The sequence below is a fragment of the Oncorhynchus kisutch genome, linkage group LG27 (assembly GCF_002021735.2).
Source record: "Oncorhynchus kisutch isolate 150728-3 linkage group LG27, Okis_V2, whole genome shotgun sequence".
Classification (NCBI taxonomy): Eukaryota; Metazoa; Chordata; class Actinopteri; order Salmoniformes; family Salmonidae; genus Oncorhynchus; species Oncorhynchus kisutch.
The window spans coordinates 23,175,606-23,196,832 of NC_034200.2; the positions used below are offsets into that span (position 1 = coordinate 23,175,606).

A 21,227-nucleotide genomic window follows, 5' to 3' on the forward strand; every position below is an offset into this window, starting at 1 on the left:
CTGTTTAAGGGCTACTTGACCAAGAAGGATGGAGTGCTACATCAAATGACCTGGCCTCCATAATCACCTGACCTCTACCCAATTGAGATGGTTTGGGATGAGTTGGGCCACAAAGTGAAGGAAAAGCAGCAAATAAGTGCTCATTATACGTGGAAACTCCTTCAAGACTGTTGGTAAAGCATTCCAGGTGAAGCTGTTTGAGAGAATGCCAAGAGTGTGCAAAGGTGTAATCCATGCTCAGGGTGGCTACTTTGAAGTATCTAAAAAAAATTTGGTTACTACATGATTCCGTATGTGTTTTTTAAAATAGTTTTGATGTCTTTACTATTATTCTATAATGTAAAAAATAGGATAAATAAAGAAAACCCTGGAATGAGTAGGTGTGTCCAAACTTTTGAATGGTACTGTCTGTTATTCTGCTTCACAGTTGCTGTCTAGTAGAGGTCTGACAATGCCTGGTAGAGGTATACTTTATTTACACGGTTCAGTTTCCACAGTTTATGGAATTAGTTCCAGCATCGCAAATACTCCTGTTACGTACACTACATGGCCAAAAGTATATGGACACTTGCTTGTCAAACATATTGTTTCAAAATCATGGGCATTAATATGAAGTTGGTCCCCCTTTGCTGCTATAACAGCCTTCATTCTTCTGTGAAGGCTTTCCGTTAGATGTCGGAACATTGCTGCAGGGACTTGCTTCCATTCAGCCACAATAGCATTACAGAAATCGGGCACTGATGTTGGTTGATTAGGCCTTATTCGCAGTCTGCGTTCAAATTAATCCCGAAGGTTTAAGGTCAGGGCTCTGTGCAGTTCCAGTCAAGTTCTTCCACAACAATCTCGACAAGCCATTTCTGTATGGACCTGAAATCATGCTGAAACAGGAAAGAGCCTTCCCCAAACTGTTGCCACAAAGTTCGTAGCACAGAATTGTCTAGAATGTCATTGCATGCTGTGGCGTTAAGATTTCCCTTTACTGGAACTAAAGGGCCTAGCCTGAACCATGAAAAACAGCCCCAGATCATTATTCCTCCTCCACCAAACTTTACAGTTGTCACTATGCAGTCAGACAGGGAGCGTTCTCATGGCATCTGCCAAACCAAGAATTGTCCGTCGGACTACCAGATGGTGAAGCCTAATTTATCACTCCATAGAACACGTTTCCACTGATCCAGAGTCCAATGGTGGCGAACTGTACACCACTCCAGCCGACACTTGGCATTGTGCATGGTGATCTTAGGCTTGTGTGCGGCTGCTCGGCCACGGAAACCCATTTCATGAAGTTGTGCTGAAGCTGTGCTGAAGTCGCTTCCGGAGGCAGTTTGGTAGGTTGAACAATTTGGAAGGTTGAACAATGTTTACACGCTATGCGCTTCAGCACTCGGTGGTCCTGTTCTGTAAGCTTGTATGGCCTACCACTTTGCAGCTGAGCCGTTATTGCTCCAAGGCGTTTCCACTTCACAATAACAGCACTTACAGTTGACCGGGGCAGCTGTAGCAAGGCAGAGATTTGACAAACTGACTTGTTGGTGCCAAGTTGAAAGTCACTGAGATCTTCAGTACGGGACATTGTACAGCCAATATTTGTCTATGGAGATTGCATGGCTGTGTGCTCGATTGTATACACCTGAAAGCAATGGGTGTGGCTGAAGTAGCTGAATCCACTCATTTGAAGGGGTGTCCACATACTTTTGACAATTTAGTGCATGTACAAAGTGTTGTCCTGGAGTGTAAAGGCATGATTAAACAACTTTATATTCAGCATATTGAGATTCTATTACCTTTCTTACAGACAATACATTTTTAGTGAGCATTTATTTTCCTCCTCGGTATCCCTCAATCTGTTTATAATCTTTAGCACTCAGCATTTTCTCAGCCAACATTGATTACATGCATTTGCACTTGAGGTTCCCTTCAATAGTTAGATGTGCTTTTACATCGTAAGCCAAACACAAGATAACAGTATCTTAATACTCTAATACCTTTCAATCAAAAGTCTAGTTCTTTGTAGATATTCTCTCTTTAGGCTCCCCTGAAACCATATCAAAACAGGTAAGGGTATTTAATCACTGCATTTGAAATACTTTTCCAGCTCAGACCTCAACTTGAATTCTTGGAAGAGATTCTGGGGGTTTAAATAGTGACAACTAGCTTAATGTGTGTGCACATTGCACACAGCCCTGCTAAACCAGGGGTGTGAAGGAAAAGGTTAAGTTACTGAAAGGAATCATAACATAAATAAGAACTACAGTATACCTGTCCTACAGCTTGGAATAGGCCTGCATCAACTTCTGGATAATCTTCTGGATAATCAGAACACTTCACTTGACCAAGCTTGAGGCTTTGCAAAATAAGACGGTGTCATTCTGATTGATTGATTGATTGACAATTCATTAATTTCAGATTTCTGTGAAAGAGAGCAGGAGTCAGTAAGCATTTGGATTACAATTCGGGCACACCAGCGTTTGACAAAAGTGATATCTCTTATGTTACATACATTCCATCTGTTATCTACAGAGCTTCATCACTCTCATTCCTTGCACAAAGTGCCATGAAGCAAAGTTAGTCTAAGTAGTTAATAAATAAGTACACATCCTATTCTAGTAAAAAAGAAAACACTATGTCTTGCTCTGGGAGATGCATTGCATTAACAGATCTGAAACAGTCACTTGACAAGCAGAATTCAGAGGAGAATTTCTACATTTAAATTCAAAAGTAAATCAAAATCAAATCACATTTTATTTGTCACATGCGCTGAATACAAAGGGAATTGGAATTTGTGGAATTGGAATTTACCGTGAAATGCTTACTTAAGAGCCCTTCCCAACGACGCAGATTCTGATGACACGTTTGTTGTTACCATGGAGGTGTTGATCATGATTGTTAGCATGCAGTAGGCTCACCCCTTTTCAAAACAAGTCTGTGTTAACAACTATGGTTAGAACAATAGGGGAAGTAGTATCAGCGTTTCTTAATGCTTCTATATTACTCTGCATCTACAAGGGTAAATATTGAAATATGTCTCCTCCTCCTAATTCTTATATGGATATATTAGTACCAGTAGTCTATAGGATGGACAATCACCAAGTCTAAAGGACAATGAACGACATAAAATGTACAAAATGATTATGACCCACTGTGTGGTTGTTATAGTTTGTAGAGATTGGGTGAGGGTATTTAAGCCATATCTGAATGAAAATATGAGTCAATTAGTCAATAAAAACAACTAAGGAGAAAACAGTTAAACGATTTGATGAAAAGTATTGGATAAGTAGGATTACAGTGTATCCATCAAATGTACATCGAGGACATGAGGGGTTCTCTACAGCAGGCCAAGTGTTACTTGCACTGGTGGCATAACATAGTTAAACATTAAATACGGGTGAGACAGGAGGATTGTATAACGTACAGGACGACTATCGAACACCAACATACAGTAAATGAGCTTATCAATTTCAAATCATTCGCTAAAATACTGACAAAGAACTAATGTTCACAAAGTAACCATGAGAATTGTTGCTGGGCCTAAAACTGAGGATCACAAAAACATCTGCTAAGGTGATGATGAGGCTACAAAGAAAGAGAGCTCTGTCGACAGCGCATTTTCTCTTCAGCAAATCTTTGGTTTCATGTCAGAACTATTAGCACCATCAATGCAAGTAACATAGCGGGGAAACATTTTAGAGTGCTAATTCCTAAACAGGATCTTCAGTTGGAATCTCCTCATGGAGAATACCGTATGTGAATATTGGTCAACAATGTTATATATTTGAGTTATGCAGGGCAGTGTAAAGACAAGTATTGAATGACAATGGTCATACTATGTATTACCTCAGCGCAAATAACTTGCTCACTGTTATTTTCTTACTAAATGGGCACTGGAGTCTAGGCCTATACATTTCAAGTTGAGCAGCTATTGTTTGATGATCCTGTTTCTTCCATTCCAACAAGGGTGTGGATTTGGGATTTTATTGTATATTCAAAAGCAAATTGGACAAATGGACATAAATAAATAAATCAATAGCTGATGTTGAATCTACTGCTACAGGCTGGTGTGTAGCTTGGTGATTGCTAATGCTGATTGGCTCATTATGAGTGCCAATGTTTTGTCAATGTCCAATGAATTTCTCCATGCAGGCATTTGACTATGAAACTCATGGAGGGTTGCTATTTCAATAAAAATATCAATAACAAGGCATCAAATTATATAATGTAATAAATTAACTTTGTTACAATATCAGTTATAAAAATAGAGATATCTTACTTGTTTACGGGCATATAGAATTTAGTTAAAATTACTTTTTTTTTAATGGGGAAAATAATCCCAGCTCTCATGTACTTATATTGTATAGATAGAGAGAAGATCATGACAGCTACTCTGAGTTCATCTCTTCACCTTCCAGGACAGGGCAAATAACTAAACACAAAAACCTTATGGTTACCTCCCTATTTTAGCAAATAGATAGCCTTAAAATCCAGACTGAATGGATTGTGAAACAAACATGAAACAGAGCTGAGTTCAGTCTGGATATCTAGGCTAGCTAACAGAACCATTGTCATTCAAATTTTGTATAAATTGCATAGCTCCTCCTTTTGTCTTTCAGCCTTATGTAAAAGTAGGAACAGCAAGCTGGATTGGGGTTGAGGGGTAAGGTGTAGGGGTTTATTCTGGAGGAGTGGACCTCCTTCGCTTGCCACTGATGCTTCGATAGTTGAACGGCCTCATTTTCATCTCCACAAAGGGGACAGAGAACTCATGGCCCTTCCAGTGGTACCAGTTGATACCCTGTATAGGATGAAGAGAGGACAAAACGTAGGATCAAGAGAGAACCGTGTTCAGAAACTAAGATATCTGATATCTGATATCTGATATTTTAGAATATGTACAGTGCACTTCATTTATCAAGGATGTGCGTACGCCACAAACTTTACTATATGACTTATACAATATGTCTATTATGGATATTGTCCTCAATGTTCAGTTCACTTCTAATTCAAATGTGACATCCTCAGCTGTCTCCTGTCTCCTCAGCTGTCTCCTGTCTCCTCAGCTGTCTCAGATCAACCTTAGTGGTATTTCTAATATTGCCCATTGTGCTGTTCAGAAAAATGTGTGGACATTTTCAATGCTATTTGTGGTTTGAACTCACTATGGTCATTGTAGACCATAATTCAATTAGTGGATAAAAAATAATTATCTGTATCTTACCTATCTTACCTACAGTACAATGCACAGGTAACTGCCAAAATAAAGGAAACACTTGATTAAATTAGGGATACAAAGTATATTGAAAGCAGGTGCATCCACACAGGTGTGGTTCCTGAGTTTAATTAAACAATTAACATCCCATCATGCTTAGGGTCATGGATAAATAAGTCCAGTAGCCCATTATTTTGGCTACCATGGCTAGAAGTGGAGATCTCAGTGAGTTTGAAAGAAGATTATCAAAGGAGTATAGGGGGTTTAAAGTGTGTGTGTGTGTGTGTGTGTGTGTGTGTGTGTGTGTGTGTGTGTGTGTGTGTGTGTGTGTGTGTGTGTGTGTGTGTGTGTGTGTGTGTGTGTGTGTGTGTGTGTGTGTGTGTGTGTGTGTGTGTGTGGGCGTGTGTGCGAGCGAGTACGTGTGTATGTGTGTGTCTCAGTCACCAGATCTCAATTGAGCACCGGTGGGAGATTCTGGAAACAGCGCTTTCCACCACCATTGATAAAACACCAAATTATGGAATTTCTTATGCAAGAATGGTGTTGCATCCCTCCAATAGAGTTCCAGACACTTGTAGAATCTATGCCAAAGCACATTGAAGCTGTTCTGGCAGCTCGTGGTAGCCTAATGCCCTATTAAGACACTATGTTGGTGTTTACTTTATTTTGGTAGTTACCTGTAGCTAATTCCTCTTTTTATGTCTGAGATCATTTCATGTCATCAAAAGGTTATATTGGAAACTGCTGATCTGTGTAATGTTGCAAGGCTTCTGTAGTAGTCTCATCAAAAGCTCTTTACAAGACTCTTACTTGTGACAAATATCACACTGTTGGGAAAGCAGTAAGAGATTTAAAGTTTTCTTTACGTCTTTAATGGAAATGACTGGGAATCTCACAGAGTGTGGCCTTTAATTCCAGTCATCACAGTGGTAAGCTGAGACAGCTGTTCAGTCCCACTGCTCAGTCCCAGTGCGGATGATAACAGGGACACCAACCTGACTGTGTCTCGACTCCCCGTATTTCCCGTTCAGGTTGGCCCGATGGCAATTTTTGTACCACCAGGCTCCTTTGTAGGACAGAGCGCAGTTGGTCACGGCGATGTCATTGTCTCTGTCCTTGGTGGAGAAGGGACGGCCTTGGTGATAGCTAAGCGAGTCCCCTGTGACAGGGAATAAAAATGAATTGAACTGACGGAACCAGCAAATGACATGGGTACACTGGCAGTCTGAAGCGTATAATACTACAGGGCTAGAGCCAAGTGTTGAGGGATGGGGGATAAAATAAGTACAAATACATTTCATCAAGAAACCATAAAGAAGATGGAGGAAAAAGGCTTTTACTGTTCAGTGGGGCGGCAGGTAGCCTAGTGGTTAGATCGTTGGGCCAGTAACCAAAACGTTGCTAGATCAAATCCCTGAGATGACAAGGTAAAAATCTGTTGTTCTGCCCCTGAACAAGGCAGTTCACCTACTGTTCCTAGGCCGTCATTGTAAATAAGAATTTGTTCTTAACTGACTTGCCTGGTAAAATAATAAAAATGTCTTGGCTGTCAGAGGTCATATATGTTTAATAGATCAGTTGATTGGTCATAAATCAGCACCACATAGAATAGTGTGTACATAAGCGCTCACCAGCTGTGCCATTGTACTCTCCTATCCTGAGTTTGTACAGATTCCTGACGTCTCCAATGGCGAACTTGTCATAGCTGGCGTAGACAGACTCCTGGCCATCCTTCATGTCGATCCGGAGCTCATAGCGACCTTGAGCTGAGAGCTTCTGTATGTTGTCCAAACCTGAAGAAGAGACAATAAAAACACACAAATATTATACATACATACCAGTCAAAAGTTTGGACACACCTACTCATTCAAGGTTTTTTCTTTATTTTTACTATTTTCTACATTGTAGAATAATAGTGAAGACATCAAAACTATGAAATAACACATATGGAATCATGTAGTAAGCAAAAAAGTGTTAAACAAATCAAAATACATTTTATATTTGAGATTCTTCAAAGTAGCAACCCTTTGCCTTGATGACAGATTTGCACACTCTTGGCATTCTCTCAACCAGCTTCACCTGGAATGCTATTCCAACAGTCTTGAAGGAGTTCCCACATACACTGAGCACCTGTTGGCGGCTTTTCCGTCACACTGGGGTCTTCACTATTATACTATTATACTATAAAATAGTAAAATAAAGAAAAACCCTTGAATGAATAAGTGTGTCCAAACATTTGACTGGTACTGTGTATACACACTATATATACAAAAGTATGTGGACACCCCTTCAAATTAGTGGATTTGTCTATTTCAGCCATACTGTTGCCAACAGGTGTATAAAATCGAGCACACAGCCATGCAATATCCATAGACAAACATTGGTAGTAGAACGGCCAGTACTGAAGAGCTCAGTTACATTCAATGTGGCACTGTCTTTCCAACAAGGCAGTTCGTCAAATTTCTGCCCTGTTAGAGCTGCCCTGGTCAACTGTAAGTGCTGTTATTGTGAAGTGAAAATGTCTATGAACAGCTCAGTCGCGACGTGATAGGCCACACAAGCTCACAGAACGGGACCGCCGTATGCTGAAGTGCATAATGTACTCACAACTGAGTACCAAACTGCTTCTGGAAGCAACATCAGCACAATAACCATTTTCTCGGGAGCTTCGTGAAATGGGTTTCCATGGCCGAGCAGGCGCACACAAGCCTAAGATCACCATGCACAATGCCAAGCATCAGCTGGAGTGGTGTATAGCTCGCCGCCATTGGACTCTGGAGTGATGAATCACGCTTCACCACCAGATTTGTCAGACGGACAAATCTGGGTTTTCCAGTGATGGGAAATCTTAGGTAAAGGACAGCATACAATGACATTCTAGACTATTCTGTACTTACAACTCTGTGGCAACAGTTTGTGGAAGGCCCTTTCCTGTTTCAGCATGACCTCAGCCCCATGGAAGACCTTTGGGATGTATTGGAACGCCGACTGTGAGCCAGGCCTAATCGGCTAATATCGGTGCCGACCTCACGAATGCTCGTGGCTGAATGGAAGCAAGTCCCCGCGGCAATGTTCAAACATCTAGTGGAAAGCCTTCCAATAAGAGTGGAGGTTGTTATATCAGCAAAGGGGAGACCAACTGCGTATTAATGCCCATGATTTTGGAATGAGATGTTCGACAAGCAGGTGTCCACATACTTTTGGTCATGTAGTATATATGGTGCATTCGGAAAGTATTCAGACCCCTTGACTTTTTCCACATTTTGTTACATTACAGCCTTATTCTAAAATTAATTAAATAAATGTTTTCCTCATAAATCTACACACAATACCCCAAAATGACAAAGTGGAAACAGGTTTTTAGAAAAAAGAAAAAAAGAAATACCTTTAATATATAAGCATTCAGAACCTTTGCTATGAGACGCGAAATTGAGCTCAGGTGCATCCTATTTCCATTGATCATCCTTGAGATGTTTCTAAAACTTGATTGGAGTCCATTTGTGGTAAATTCAATTGATTGGAAATTATTTGAAAGGCACACCGCCTGTCTATATAAGATCCCCCAGGCCATGAGGTTGAAGGAATTGTCCTTAGAGCTCTGACACAGGATTGTGTCCAGGCACAGATCTGGGGAATGGTACCAAAACATTTATGCAGCATTGAAGGTCCCCAAGAGCACAGTGGCCTCCATCATTCTTAAATGGAAGAAGTCTAGAACCACAAGACTCTTCCTAGAGCTGGTTTCCTGGCCAAACTGAACAAATCCAGGGAGAAGGGCCTTGGTCAGGGAGGTGACCAAAAACCTCATAGTCACTCTGACAGAGCTCTAGAGTTACTCTGTGGAGATGGGAGAATGTTTCAGAAGTTCAACCATATCTGCAGCACTCCACCAATCAGACCATTATGGTAGAGTGGCCAGATGGAAGCCACTCCTCAGTAAAAGGTACATGACAGCCCGCTTGGAGTTCGCCAAAAGGCATCTAAAAGACTCAGTGCATGAGAAGCAAGATTCTCTGGTCCGATGAAACCAAGATTGAACTCTATGGCCTTATTGCCAATCGTCACGTCTGGAGGAAAGCTGGCACCATCCCTACGGTGAAGCATGGTGTTGGCAGCATCATGCTGTGGGGATGTTTTTCAGCTGCAGGGACTCGGAGACTAATCAGGATCGAGGGAAAGATGAACTGATTAAAGTAGAAAGAGATCCTTGATGAAAACCCTCTCCAGAACGCTCAGGACCTCAGACTGAGGTGAAGGTTCACCTTCCAAAAGGACAATGATCCTAAGCACACAGCCAAGACAACGAAGGAATGGCTTCGGGACAAGTCTGAATTTCCTTGAGTGACCCAGCAGAGCCTGGACTTGAACCCAATCCAACATCTTTGGAGAGACCTGAAAATAGCTGTGCAGAGACGCTCCCCATCCAACCTGACAGAGCTTCAGAGGATATGCAGAGAAGGGAAAAACTCCAAATACAGGTGTGTTTGCTGTAATCGCTGAAGAAGGTACTTCAACAAAGTACTGAGTAAAGGGTCTGAATAATTATGTAATTGTGATATTATATTATATAAACTGATTTTTGCTTCAGCATTATGGGGTATTGTGTGTAGATTGACGAGGGGGAAAAAAACTATTTCAAACATTTTACAATAAGGCTGTAACCTAACAAAATGTGGAAAAAGGAAATTGGTCTTAATACTTTCCAAGTGCACTGTATATATATATATATATATATATATATATAGAACAAGTCAAAAGTTTGGGCACACCTACTCATTCAAGGGTTATTCTTTAAATTTACTTTTTTCTACATTATAGAATAAAAGTAAAGACATCAACACTATTAAATAACACATGTGGAATCATGTAGTAATTATTCAAAGAAACCACCCTTTGCCATGAAGACAGCTTTGCACACTCTTGACATTCTCTCAACCAGCTTCACCTGGAATGCTTTTCCAACTGTCTTGAAGGAGTTCCCACATATGCTGAGCACTTTTTTTTGGCTGCTTTTCCTTCACTCTGCGGTCCAATTCATCCCAAACCATCTCAATTGGGTTGAGGTCGCGTGATTGTGGAGGACAGATCATCTGATGCAGCACTCCATCACTCTTCTTCTTGGTCAAATAGCCCTTACACAGCCTGGATGTGTGTTGGGTCATTGTCCTGTTGAAAAACAAATGATAGTCATACTAAGCGGAAACCAGATGGGATGGCGTATCACTGCAGAATGCTGGTTTAGAATGCCTTGAATTCTTAATAAATTGACCACAGTGTCACCAGCAAAGCACCCCTACACCAACACACCTCCTCCTCCATGCTTCAAGGTAGGAACCACACATGCAGAGATTATCCGTTCACCTACTCTGCTTCTCACAAAGACATGGTGGTTGGAACCAAAAATCAAAAATTTGGACTCATCAGACCAAAGGAGAGATTTCTGCCTGTCTAATGTCCATTGCTCGTGTTACTTAGCCCAGGCAAGTCTCCTCTTCTTATTGGTGTCCTTTAGTAGTGGTTTCTTTGCAGCGATTCGGCCATGAAGGCATGTTTCACAGTCTCCTCTGAACAGTTGATGTTGAGATGTGTCTGTTGCTTGAACTCTGTGAAGCACTTATTTGGGCTGCAATTTCTGAGGCAGGTAACTCTGATGAACTTATCCTCTGCAGCAGAGGTAACTCTGGGTCTTCCTTTCCTGTGGCGGTTTTTATGAGAGCCAGTTTCACCATAGCACTTGCGACTGCACTTGAAGAAACTTTCAAAGTTCTTTTCATTTTCCGGATTGACTGACCTTTGTCTTGAAATAATGATGGCCTGTCATTTCTCTTTGCTTATTTGAGCTGTTCTTTCCATAATATGGACTTGGCCTTTTACCAAATAGGGCTATCTTCTGTATATCACCCCTACCATGTCACTATACAACTGATTTGCATTAAGGAAAGAAATTCCACAAATTAACTTTTAACTTTTAACTTTTAATTGAAGCTGGTTGAGAGTATGCCAAGAGTGTGTAAAGCTGTCATCAAGGCAAAGAGTGGCTAATATAAAATACATTTGGATGTGTTTAACACTTTTTGGTTACTACATGATTCCATATGTGTTATTTCATAGTTTTGATGTCTTCACTATCGTTCTACAATGTAGAAAATAGTAAAAACATTGGAGTAGGTGTGTCCAAACTTTTGACTGGTACTGTATGTATATAAAATAATTGCTCATTTCAAATGATAACTGTCACTTACTCAAGTCTAAAATTAACTTCTACCTGCATCTTGACATGGTTAAAACTGATGCACACAGCAAATGACATGTAGAGATAACAGGAAGTGGTCAGATGGTGAAAAGTGTCCATATCTTCCAGTCAACAGTCTGTGGCGGATTTGGCCTTGCTGCTACTGCCAGCCCAGAGCCTAGCCAGGCTGTGAGGATAAGGACCAGCGAGATTATACCTATCTTACCCAAGATAACAAACCTTCCTGCTTGGCATGGATGTTTCCTGTTTAACCTCAAGCTGAAAATCATATGATGTTGTAGATGCCTCATGATAGCAGATGGCAGTTTTTTGAAGCTGTCAAGCTTCCGATGATAAGCATTGGGCTGAACCAGAGCAAAACTGGGCTTGGTCTTCGATATGTCAGCAAAAGATACAGTCGGCATTAGAAAGCAAAGAAGGCACTTGGTGGTGACAAGGGAAAAGCAATTGCTGTAATAAGATGTGTTAAACATTGAGTGAACTCAGATTTGCCATCGCAGAATGCAGGATCATCTGCTATTCATCGCTTAGATAGCTTCGTTTTTCATTACAAATTGCCAGCAGGATTAAAAATGCACTCAGAGGCTGTATTCTGTTCAAATTTTATCTCCTAAATTAACATCTCTTATCTTTTATTACCCATCTTACTCCTACACTTCCACAGAAATGAGGGGTCAAATTAAAAAGTGCAATAATAATTGCATATTGCACAACTGCATCAATTTCTTTATATTACGACCTCAAATTGACAATATATTTGGCCAGGGTCAGGTCAATGAGTCCGATTAATGGATAGCTCCCCAACTTAAAAAAAAAAAAAACGGCCTCTGATAATATCATCCGCTAATTCCCGTTTCTTCCGTGTGAGCAAATCGTACTCTTAAGTGTCCCAGTAGATAGAACTCTTCCATATCAGGGTAGTTAAACCAAATGTTACTGTGTCTCCCTGTACTGCAGGATGTTGTAGATAAGGTCAGGTGCTGTGTGCTTACATCATCTGAAGCTCCACTATGCTGTCCTCCGGGAGCACCACTATTCTCCTCTCATGGTCATATCTATCTATACCAGTGGCGGTCACTGCCGTTTAAGATGAGGGAAGAGGATTTTTTGAGGGCCTGACTTCTATGACAGCATATTGGATGACTCTCATTCATATTCCATTCACCCAGTTCAATGTAACAGTGATAGGTTTAGGCTACTACATGATGCTCATATTGTTCGCTATACCCATCGTGAGCTTGCTACTACCTAGCCTATGAATGAAAGTTTACAATGTAGGTGCACACAGGTCGAGAGACAAATTTGCGGCGACACATGGACAGACAGTGACATTCATTACCGCCTTTCACACTCTTGCTTGCATCTAGCTGATATAGGGTGTAATCATTAGTCCAATAGTTGCACGCGAGAGTTTCTACTGGACAAATTCAGGTATGTTTATCCCAGTTTTGTTCTGTTTACTACCGTTTAAGAAACTTTTTTTGAACAGAATCGGCAGAATGAATGCACCCCTGATCAGCCATTTGGGGCGCAGAATGGGTCTGCCAGCAGGAGTGAACACAGAACTGAGTCAGGGGAAATGAAACCAATGAAGTCATAAGGAATATTTACTGGATGAGAAGTGCTTTTACCAATCAGGAATGGAGTCATGAATCATAGTCGTTTACCAGGATCTGTGTGTCACTAGTACATGTGGTACAGCCTGGGTAGGGGCTTAGTGGCATTTGCTGATATAGAAAGAGGCATGGATGAACGCTCTGACGTAAATGCAGGGTCATCAAGACTCTGTAATGTTCTAAAGCTTAAATTAATTAACAATCCTTTTATCAAACAGACAGATTTGGGTTCTGAAAGTGTACTGTCTTGTCATTCTATTTTTCTAATTAAAAGTACCAAAAGTATTTCTCAAGGTTGGGATCTCTGTTATGAAGTATTCATGGGTACAATCTTTTATCTATTTCCAAAACAATAACATGAAAACTGGCCCATGAAGAAACAGCTTTTCTAATGAATATAATTATGGCTATTATAATGAGATTTGCAGAAATGTTTCACAGTGCATCAAAGGAGCGAGCCTTTTGTTTTGTTTCAGAATCAGAGAATTGATGAAAAAAAATTACCATGCAGTGAGAAATGAGAGCAGAATACATCCATTAATAAATCACAGAACTAGTGTTGTGAAGTAATAAAATAAAGGAGAGAGAGAGTGAGAGAGAGACAGCGAGAGAGAGAGCGAGAGAGAGAGAGAGAGAGAGAGAGTGACTACAAACCAATGTGTAAATGAGGTCAACTGTTAACCCTGCTCTGGGAGAGATAAGCAGAAGCAGACTGCAACACAAACACAAGGGCCTCCTGTTCCTATTTTAAAGAGTTTCTTCTGTACTTTTTGTACTTTTTAGCCAGTAGTTCTGAACGTAGTACTCCCGAGCCAAAAGTGGTCCCCTGAAAACTGCGTACTACGTGTACCACGTCATTGCTCTCTATCTCTCTCTCTGCTGTGTCCACTGAGCTGTTGGGCCCACCCTGCAACCTTATTGGATAACGCTGGGCAGACCTCTTGCTAGCTGTCACTCAAATGCCAAGTGCTGAAGCTCATTGGCTACAACTCAAATTGCTAGGGGGCTGGCCCATGTGGGGGGAATGTGGGAAAATTTGTGACGCATTCTTATCTGTAGACTCAATAGCCTTGGCTTCTCAAATGACTGCCTCACCTGGTTCACCAAGTACTTCTCAGATAGAGTTCAGTGTGTCAAATCGGAGGGCTTGTTGTCCGGACCTCTGGCAGTCTCTATGGGGGTGCCACACGGTTCAATTCTCGGGCCGACTCTTTTCACTGTATACAGTATATCAATGATGTCACTCTTGCTGCTGGTGATTCTCTGATCCACCCCTACGCAGACGACACCATTCTGTATACATCTGGAACTTCTTTGGACACTTTGCTAACAAACCTCCAAACGAGCTTCATTGCCATGCAACACTCCTTCCATGGCCTCCAACTGCTTTTAAATGCTAGTAAAACTAAGAGCATGATCTACAACCGATTGCTGCCCGCACCTTCCCGCCCTACTAGCATCACTACTCTGGACGGTTCTGACCTAGAATATGTGAACAACTACAAATACATAGATGTCTGGTTAGACTCTAAACTCTCCATCCAGACTCACAATAAGCATCTCCAATCCAAAATTAAATCTAGAATTGGCTTCCTATTTCACAACAAAGCCTCCTTCACTCATGCCGCCAAACATACCCTCATAAAATTGACTATCCTACAGATCCTTGACTTCGGTGATGTCATGTACAAAATAGCCCCCAACACTCTACTCAGCAAACTGGATGTAGTCTATCACAGTGCCATCCGTTTTATCACCAAAGCCCCATATACTACCCACCACTGCGACCTGTATGCTCCCGTTGGCTGGCCCTTGCTTCATATTCGTCACCAAACCCACTGGCTCCAGGTCATCTATAAGTCTTTGTAAAGCCCCGATTTATCTCAGTTCACGGGTCACCATAGCAACACCCACCCGTAGCACGCGCTCCAGCAGGTATATTGCACTGGTCATCCCCAAATCCAGCACTTACTTTGGTCGCCTTTCCTTCCAGTTCTCTACTTCCAATGACTGGAACGAATTGCAAAAATCTCTGAAGTTGGAGTCTTAAATCTCCCTCTCTAACTTTAAGCATCAGCTGTCAGAGCAGTTTACCGATCACTGTACCTGTATACAGCCAATCTGTGAATAGCACACTCGACTACCTCATCCCCATATTATTACTTACCCTCTTACCCTTTTGCACCCCAGTATCTCTACTTGCACATCATTATCTGCACATCTATCACTCCATGCTAAATTGTAATTATTTTCACCTCTATGGCCTATTTATTGCCTACCTCCCTATTCTTCTACATTTGCACACATTGTACATAGATTTTTCAATGTTTATTTTATTTTGTGTTTTTGACTGTACGTTTGTTTATGAGTAACTCTGTGTTGTTGTTTTTGTCACACTGCTTTGCATTATCTTGGCCAGGTCGCAGTAGTAAATGAGAACTTGTTATCAACTGGCCTACCTGGTTATATAAAGGTGAAATATTTTTTTTTAAATGAAATGGAAAGGCCCAACTTCAGGAAAACAGTCGCTTTCAAACTATGGATTTCGTGGCAAATTGAGGTGAGACAGTAATTATTTTCATAGCTTATGCATGAACTACACATTGACACATCCAGCCTTAGTCACCAAAGTACTGGTACATGTATTTAAGCAGTGTACAATTCAAACTACATTCTCTATCCCAGGAGTGGGGGTACCTCTCTAGAGAGCTAGATATAAAGTACCTCCGAAAAAGTGTTATGGGGTTGAGATGAGTCATCTAGAAAACAGTCTTACCGAGCCAGAATTCATCCTCTAGGTTTCCAAAGCCGACCCTGTAGTCACTCCACTTCCTGGAGAAGTCTGTCAGGCCGTTCTGACGACGTTGGAAGACCTGAAACACAGATGCAGATAAAGATAAGACCAGGTGACAAAACTTTATTCTACCAACATTTTGATCAAGTACAGTCCCAAATGGCACCCTTTGCACTGAAATGTTAGGTGTTGTTGGGTTTTTGTCTGCAAGGTATACATCTTGCTATGAGACACTTACGATCCAGCCTCCTTCATCTGTGGTCATATCACAGTAGACCTGCACTCCCTGATTGGCATCTCTGTTGATGTAGATGGTGTAGACGCCATTGAGGGACTCCCCGTTCAACAGATGCTGGGCACAGTTCTGAGGGGTGGCAAACAGACGATTTCCTGGAGAGGAATAGAACAGAGCACATGAGATCAGCTCAACACAATGGAGAATCACCAGGACTGGGCCGTATTCATAAAGTGTGTCATAGTAGGACTGCTTATATAGGACTGCTGATACAGGATCATAGTGAATACGATTATATAGACAGGGGAGATCTGATCCCAGATTAGCTATCCTACTCTGAGATGTTTATTGAATATGGGATTGGACTTTAGATAGAGATTGTGGATATGGGGATAAATGGTAAATGTGTGTGTGTATATCTATGTGCTTGCATGCGTGTGTGTGTTTACCTGTTGTGAAGGCCGTAGAGACGATTCCGCTGGTCTCTAATCCCCTGGCAGCCTGCAACCTCACAGTGTATTCTGTGGTTTCTGCCAGCCCCTCCAGACGGATCCAAGTGTCCTCGGCATCCAGGATCAGCTCCTGTAGTACCACCCACACACACACACACACACACACACACACACACACACACACACACACCAGGGAACCGGAACTATGAGTGGATACGGTACAGCAAACTGTTTTATCTAGATACAATCCTAACAATTGTACAGCAGACAGTAGCCCAAAGAGGGGACACTATCTGACTCCTACTGTACCAACAAACAACAAAAGCACCCAGGCACATCTACAGAAATGAAAAATGTAGGTGAGGCCCATTTACATGTTGAATTCATTATTCAGTGTTGTTGGTCCTTATACAAATCTGTCCTGTGTTTTTCTTAGAGTTAAAAAGGACAACTTAAATCACAGATTGAGGAGAGGAAAGGACCTTATCAGACACTGGTGCTATAAGGAGCTGCCAGGAAGAAGAATAATTTATATTTCTGTCTAAATCTCAAGATGGCTCAATTCCCTTTCGTTGCTTTTGACAAACCGACTTTTATCAAGCGGATCTTCTGATGGCATCATGTTTCTCTCAGAGATCTCTTTTTCTGGCAGATGAAAAAGAGATCTCTTTGATAAGCTCTCTAGGAGCCTGCCGTGACAGCAGAGTGAACTGTGAATTTAATGGGGCTTTGAGCCACATGAAATATCTATGAAGAACTGGATGAAATATTCAGCCATTTTGTAAAAAGTCACACATTTTAAGGCAATTTGTTGGATGAATTATGCAGTTAAAGCCGCTCTTTAATTGATGTTTCTCTCACAATGGACCTTACACTGTTTCGCTGCCGTTTTTTTGTAAAGATTATTATTTTTTGTTAGAAAGACTTGTTACTAATATAAAATATTTGCATGTTTGGAATTGTTGATCATGTACAAGGAATCATTTACAATAGAGGTTGCCTAATTACTGTATATGATCTAGTATCGCTCTGATCTGGAAGGTCAACATATGATTCATAACCAAACTAAAACAGATTGCTGTGGTGAATATGAACATTATATTAACAGAGAGAGGAGGTTGGGAATAATTTATGCAGACAGAAATGAACTCAAACAGAGTAAAATAACATAGTCTGTGACTTAAACCAACTCCTCTGTGCATGACTGACACCCACTGGACAAACACAAGCACCAAAAAAGGTCAATATAGTAAAACACATGCATCTTAACAGATGTGTGTGTGTGTGTGTGTGTGTGTGTGTGTGTGTGTGTGTGTGTGTGTGTGTGTGTGTGTGTGTGTGTGTGTGTGTGTGTGTGTGTGTGTGTGTGTGTGTGTGTGTGTTGAAAGATATAGAAAAGACGAAGACAGAGTACAGTACAGTCTTGAGCTCTTTCTGTGACTTCGTACCAAATGGCACTCTATTCCCTTTATAGTGCACTAGATTTGACCAGAGCCCTATGGGAATAGGTTGCCATTTGGGACGTATCCTTGGGCTCTGTCTGTATGATGTAATTAGTTGAGAGAGATATCTGCTGCAGAATATCAGGGGAATTGTTCCTGGTGAGTCATTAATAGAGGTATTGCATCAGAATAGATCGGTTAATCTACTTTATTATTATTACCCAGCTACATCAAAGAATTTTATTAAAATGAAAAATGTTCCAGGAGGCAAATTAAAAGATCTAAATGGCTCTATTGCCTGGGCATCCACTGTGGAGTAGAGCTGCATGGGCCTGTATTAAGAGGCAATTTGTCTGGGAGATACAGGATGTCCACTGTTTTGGTAGCTTCAAAACGCTACCGGTAACACTCACATTACGGCTCATATATTATCAATCATATCTCCTGTGAACATGTTTGGCTTGATGATACAGCATGGAGGCTACAGTGTGTGATTTAGATTGGAAATTCATAGACAAAGATAAGGCAGTATTTTGGTAGCCTGTATGTTGGGGCTATGATGCTAACTCCTTGTCACTAATTCATTGTCATGCCAATGTTTGACTTGACAATGACAGCAATGGAGAAAACAAGAGCACAGACAGATCCAGGACCAGGCTAGTATTTGGGCAGCTTGAAAACACTACACATAACACTTATGGCTCATATCAATAGGGCTGGCACAATTACAGTATAACTGTGTAAAAGAGAAAAAATCATAAAAAAAATGACTGACAGATGTGGATGAAAACCCTCATGAAAATAAAATAAGTCAAAAATGTTTTGGGTGGAATGAACAGGGACAGACGGGAATTTGTATGGTTATTGATCCTAGCTGAAATGTAAAATGGTCAACTGTTTAAAAAAGTATATATGGTGACGGTGGTCATTTGGCAGGCCAATTACCATCATCCAAAATTCCATGACTGTCACAGCCCTACATCTCAATTCCTCATGTGAGCTTCTTTGGCCTGATTATACAGTAACAGTTCAGTGTGTGTCTGTGTGAGAGTGATTGGAAACTCTTGTTGATGAAGTTAGATAAGACCTACTGTATTCTACTTACCTTTCTGTTGCCGTCCACTGACTTGTATGTGAGCATGTAGTTGTCGATGTCTGCGATGGGCGGTTGCCAGGAGATGAGGGCACTGCGGTGGTTCACCTCGCTAGCTGTCAGGTTCAGAGGAGCGTCCATGGCTACAGGGGACCAATCAAATAGCAGATTATCACATAACAGTTCCATTGAGTCAAATCATTATGTCTGGTGGTAACATTTTTTAAATCCATATACTGTACTTAAATTGGAAATATTGCCCAATTATGGTCTATCTCCTAATCTGATGACCCCCCTCTAGCGGACCTTAGTTGAAGTCACCCTTCTGAACATGCATTCTCATGTCCTTTACCCAGCATCCATAACGGCAAAATGTTTTATCTGCTGAAAATTCACACAAAAAAAAAGAATTAGCCATTCCAAACAGAAGATTTTTTTACCCAAGACCCTATCCTCCTCTCACATCTAGATAGCTGATACATGCACTCCTTTTCCTATCTCTCTCAATTTCATATCTCCCTCCTCCTGTTGTCCTCATGTGTTTTTAGGGGGCGGGGGAATCTATGACAGTTCAGTAATCAACAGCGTGTTCTACCACTGATAGCCTCAGGACCGAAGGATTTTCTACATGAGATGCAATGACATCTCAACACTGCAGTAGTGCCGACGAGAGAAAATTACAATGTGGATGTCCACACTGACCTGACTGCCTCTTCCAGGAGAGACTGTCATTCTCCTTCTGCCTCCTCAACATGACTGCAATGCCTGAGAGAGTGTTTATCTTTCCTTTCCCTTTCATCCCCCTTTCATTGTGATGGACACTGATTCAACATTTTCATGTCGTCCGAGGGCACATCTCAGAAGCTTTTTCAGTCATCACAATGCCTACACTTCTCTCTTGTTTCTTTTCTCTCTCGCTCACTCTCTCACTCTCTGATCTCGGTCAATTCTTTCTCGACTCGCTCTCTCATTCCTGTCTTTAATTACAGTATGCCTGCACTCTGAGGCGTGTTAACACTCTTTACAATAGGACGTTCTGTAACATTCTAATGTTCTATAGTTTTGCCACATTCAAATGTAGAGGTGTCTCAATAGACAAACAGATGGCAAGGGCAGTAATGAATTATTATTAATATTACTCCTGTATGCATTGTACTGAGACAAAATAAACGTGTTTCCTTCAAGAAACAATTATAAAGTTCATCCCAATGCACTGGTTCAGGTGGATACTAAACCAGGCTTTAGTTATTTGGAAGAAACATAAAAACTTCTGTGAATAACATATCTCTCACTGGTCAAGTCTTTTAGAAAGTGAGTCAACCAATAACTTCATGCTCATTAGAGGTCACCAACACTGGAACTATTCATCAAAGCATAACAGCCAGTGAAACAAAGCATAAGCAATGCATAACCACATCAAAAACATTTAATGAGACGCAAATTAAGAGCAAAAAAGCCCAATAAAATCTGGTGAATTTGGCCATCCCATCCAGTGATTATGTGTCAACATCAGACAACAAGGCTGGGACTGGAGTAGCAAAGCCAATGGCCTGTGACACTTTAGACTAATTCATTTAGCCAAAAACAGTGTCAATAAATAAAGTTTTGCAAAGGCCACTGTTTGATTAAACATTGGGGAATTGCCCCTCATTCTAGGGAGACTTTTACTGCAAGACACATGAAAAAAATAAAGCCAGAAAAAAGTACTGGTTGTTGTTTTTTCTGGGAATAAGTTTTTGTACTCTACAGAGGCAGAGCAACAGCACACGTGTTCTGAAAATGTTCTAAAACTCTGCCGCTCTGCTCCCTTGGGGATATTAATGGCCTGCTGCTGACAGGGAAATCTTGTCTCAAAAATAAGTTTAGAGCCCCAACTAAACTAAACTAGACCATTTTCTCCCCTCCTCTTCTCCCTCCCCTGCCGTAGAGTAGGTATGATCTCATTGGCTTGTGGAGGTCGTTAGCTAGGAGTAAGGTGGCATATTAGGACAGCCTCAGTCTCGGCAACTCCTGCGGAGATTGAAAAAAATCTTGCTGAGACTGAGGCTGTCCTAATATGGACACTGTATAGCAGGAGTAGAAACATGGTCAGCCACTGCAAGGGCCTCAGTAAGAGGGGCAATGATTCCTGTTGCTAAT

At 41.2% G+C, this 21,227-nt stretch overlaps 1 protein-coding gene across 1 annotated transcript in view; it reads right to left on the reverse strand.

Moving 5' to 3' along the window:
* Positions 1 to 2,723: 2,723 nt before the first annotated feature.
* The window catches only part of tnr (tenascin R (restrictin, janusin)), a 55,844-nt gene continuing 37,340 nt past the window's right edge, over positions 2,724 to 21,227 (reverse strand). The window contains exons 15-21 of the mRNA XM_031807371.1: positions 19,101 to 19,231; positions 16,551 to 16,683; positions 16,105 to 16,256; positions 15,849 to 15,945; positions 6,835 to 6,996; positions 6,199 to 6,362; positions 2,724 to 4,789 (exon numbers count right to left, since the gene is read on the reverse strand). Coding sequence (XP_031663231.1) covers positions 4,667 to 4,789; positions 6,199 to 6,362; positions 6,835 to 6,996; positions 15,849 to 15,945; positions 16,105 to 16,256; positions 16,551 to 16,683; positions 19,101 to 19,231 — 962 coding nt within the window. The 3' untranslated portion in view covers positions 2,724 to 4,666. The remainder of the gene's footprint in view (positions 4,790 to 6,198; positions 6,363 to 6,834; positions 6,997 to 15,848; positions 15,946 to 16,104; positions 16,257 to 16,550; positions 16,684 to 19,100; positions 19,232 to 21,227) is intronic.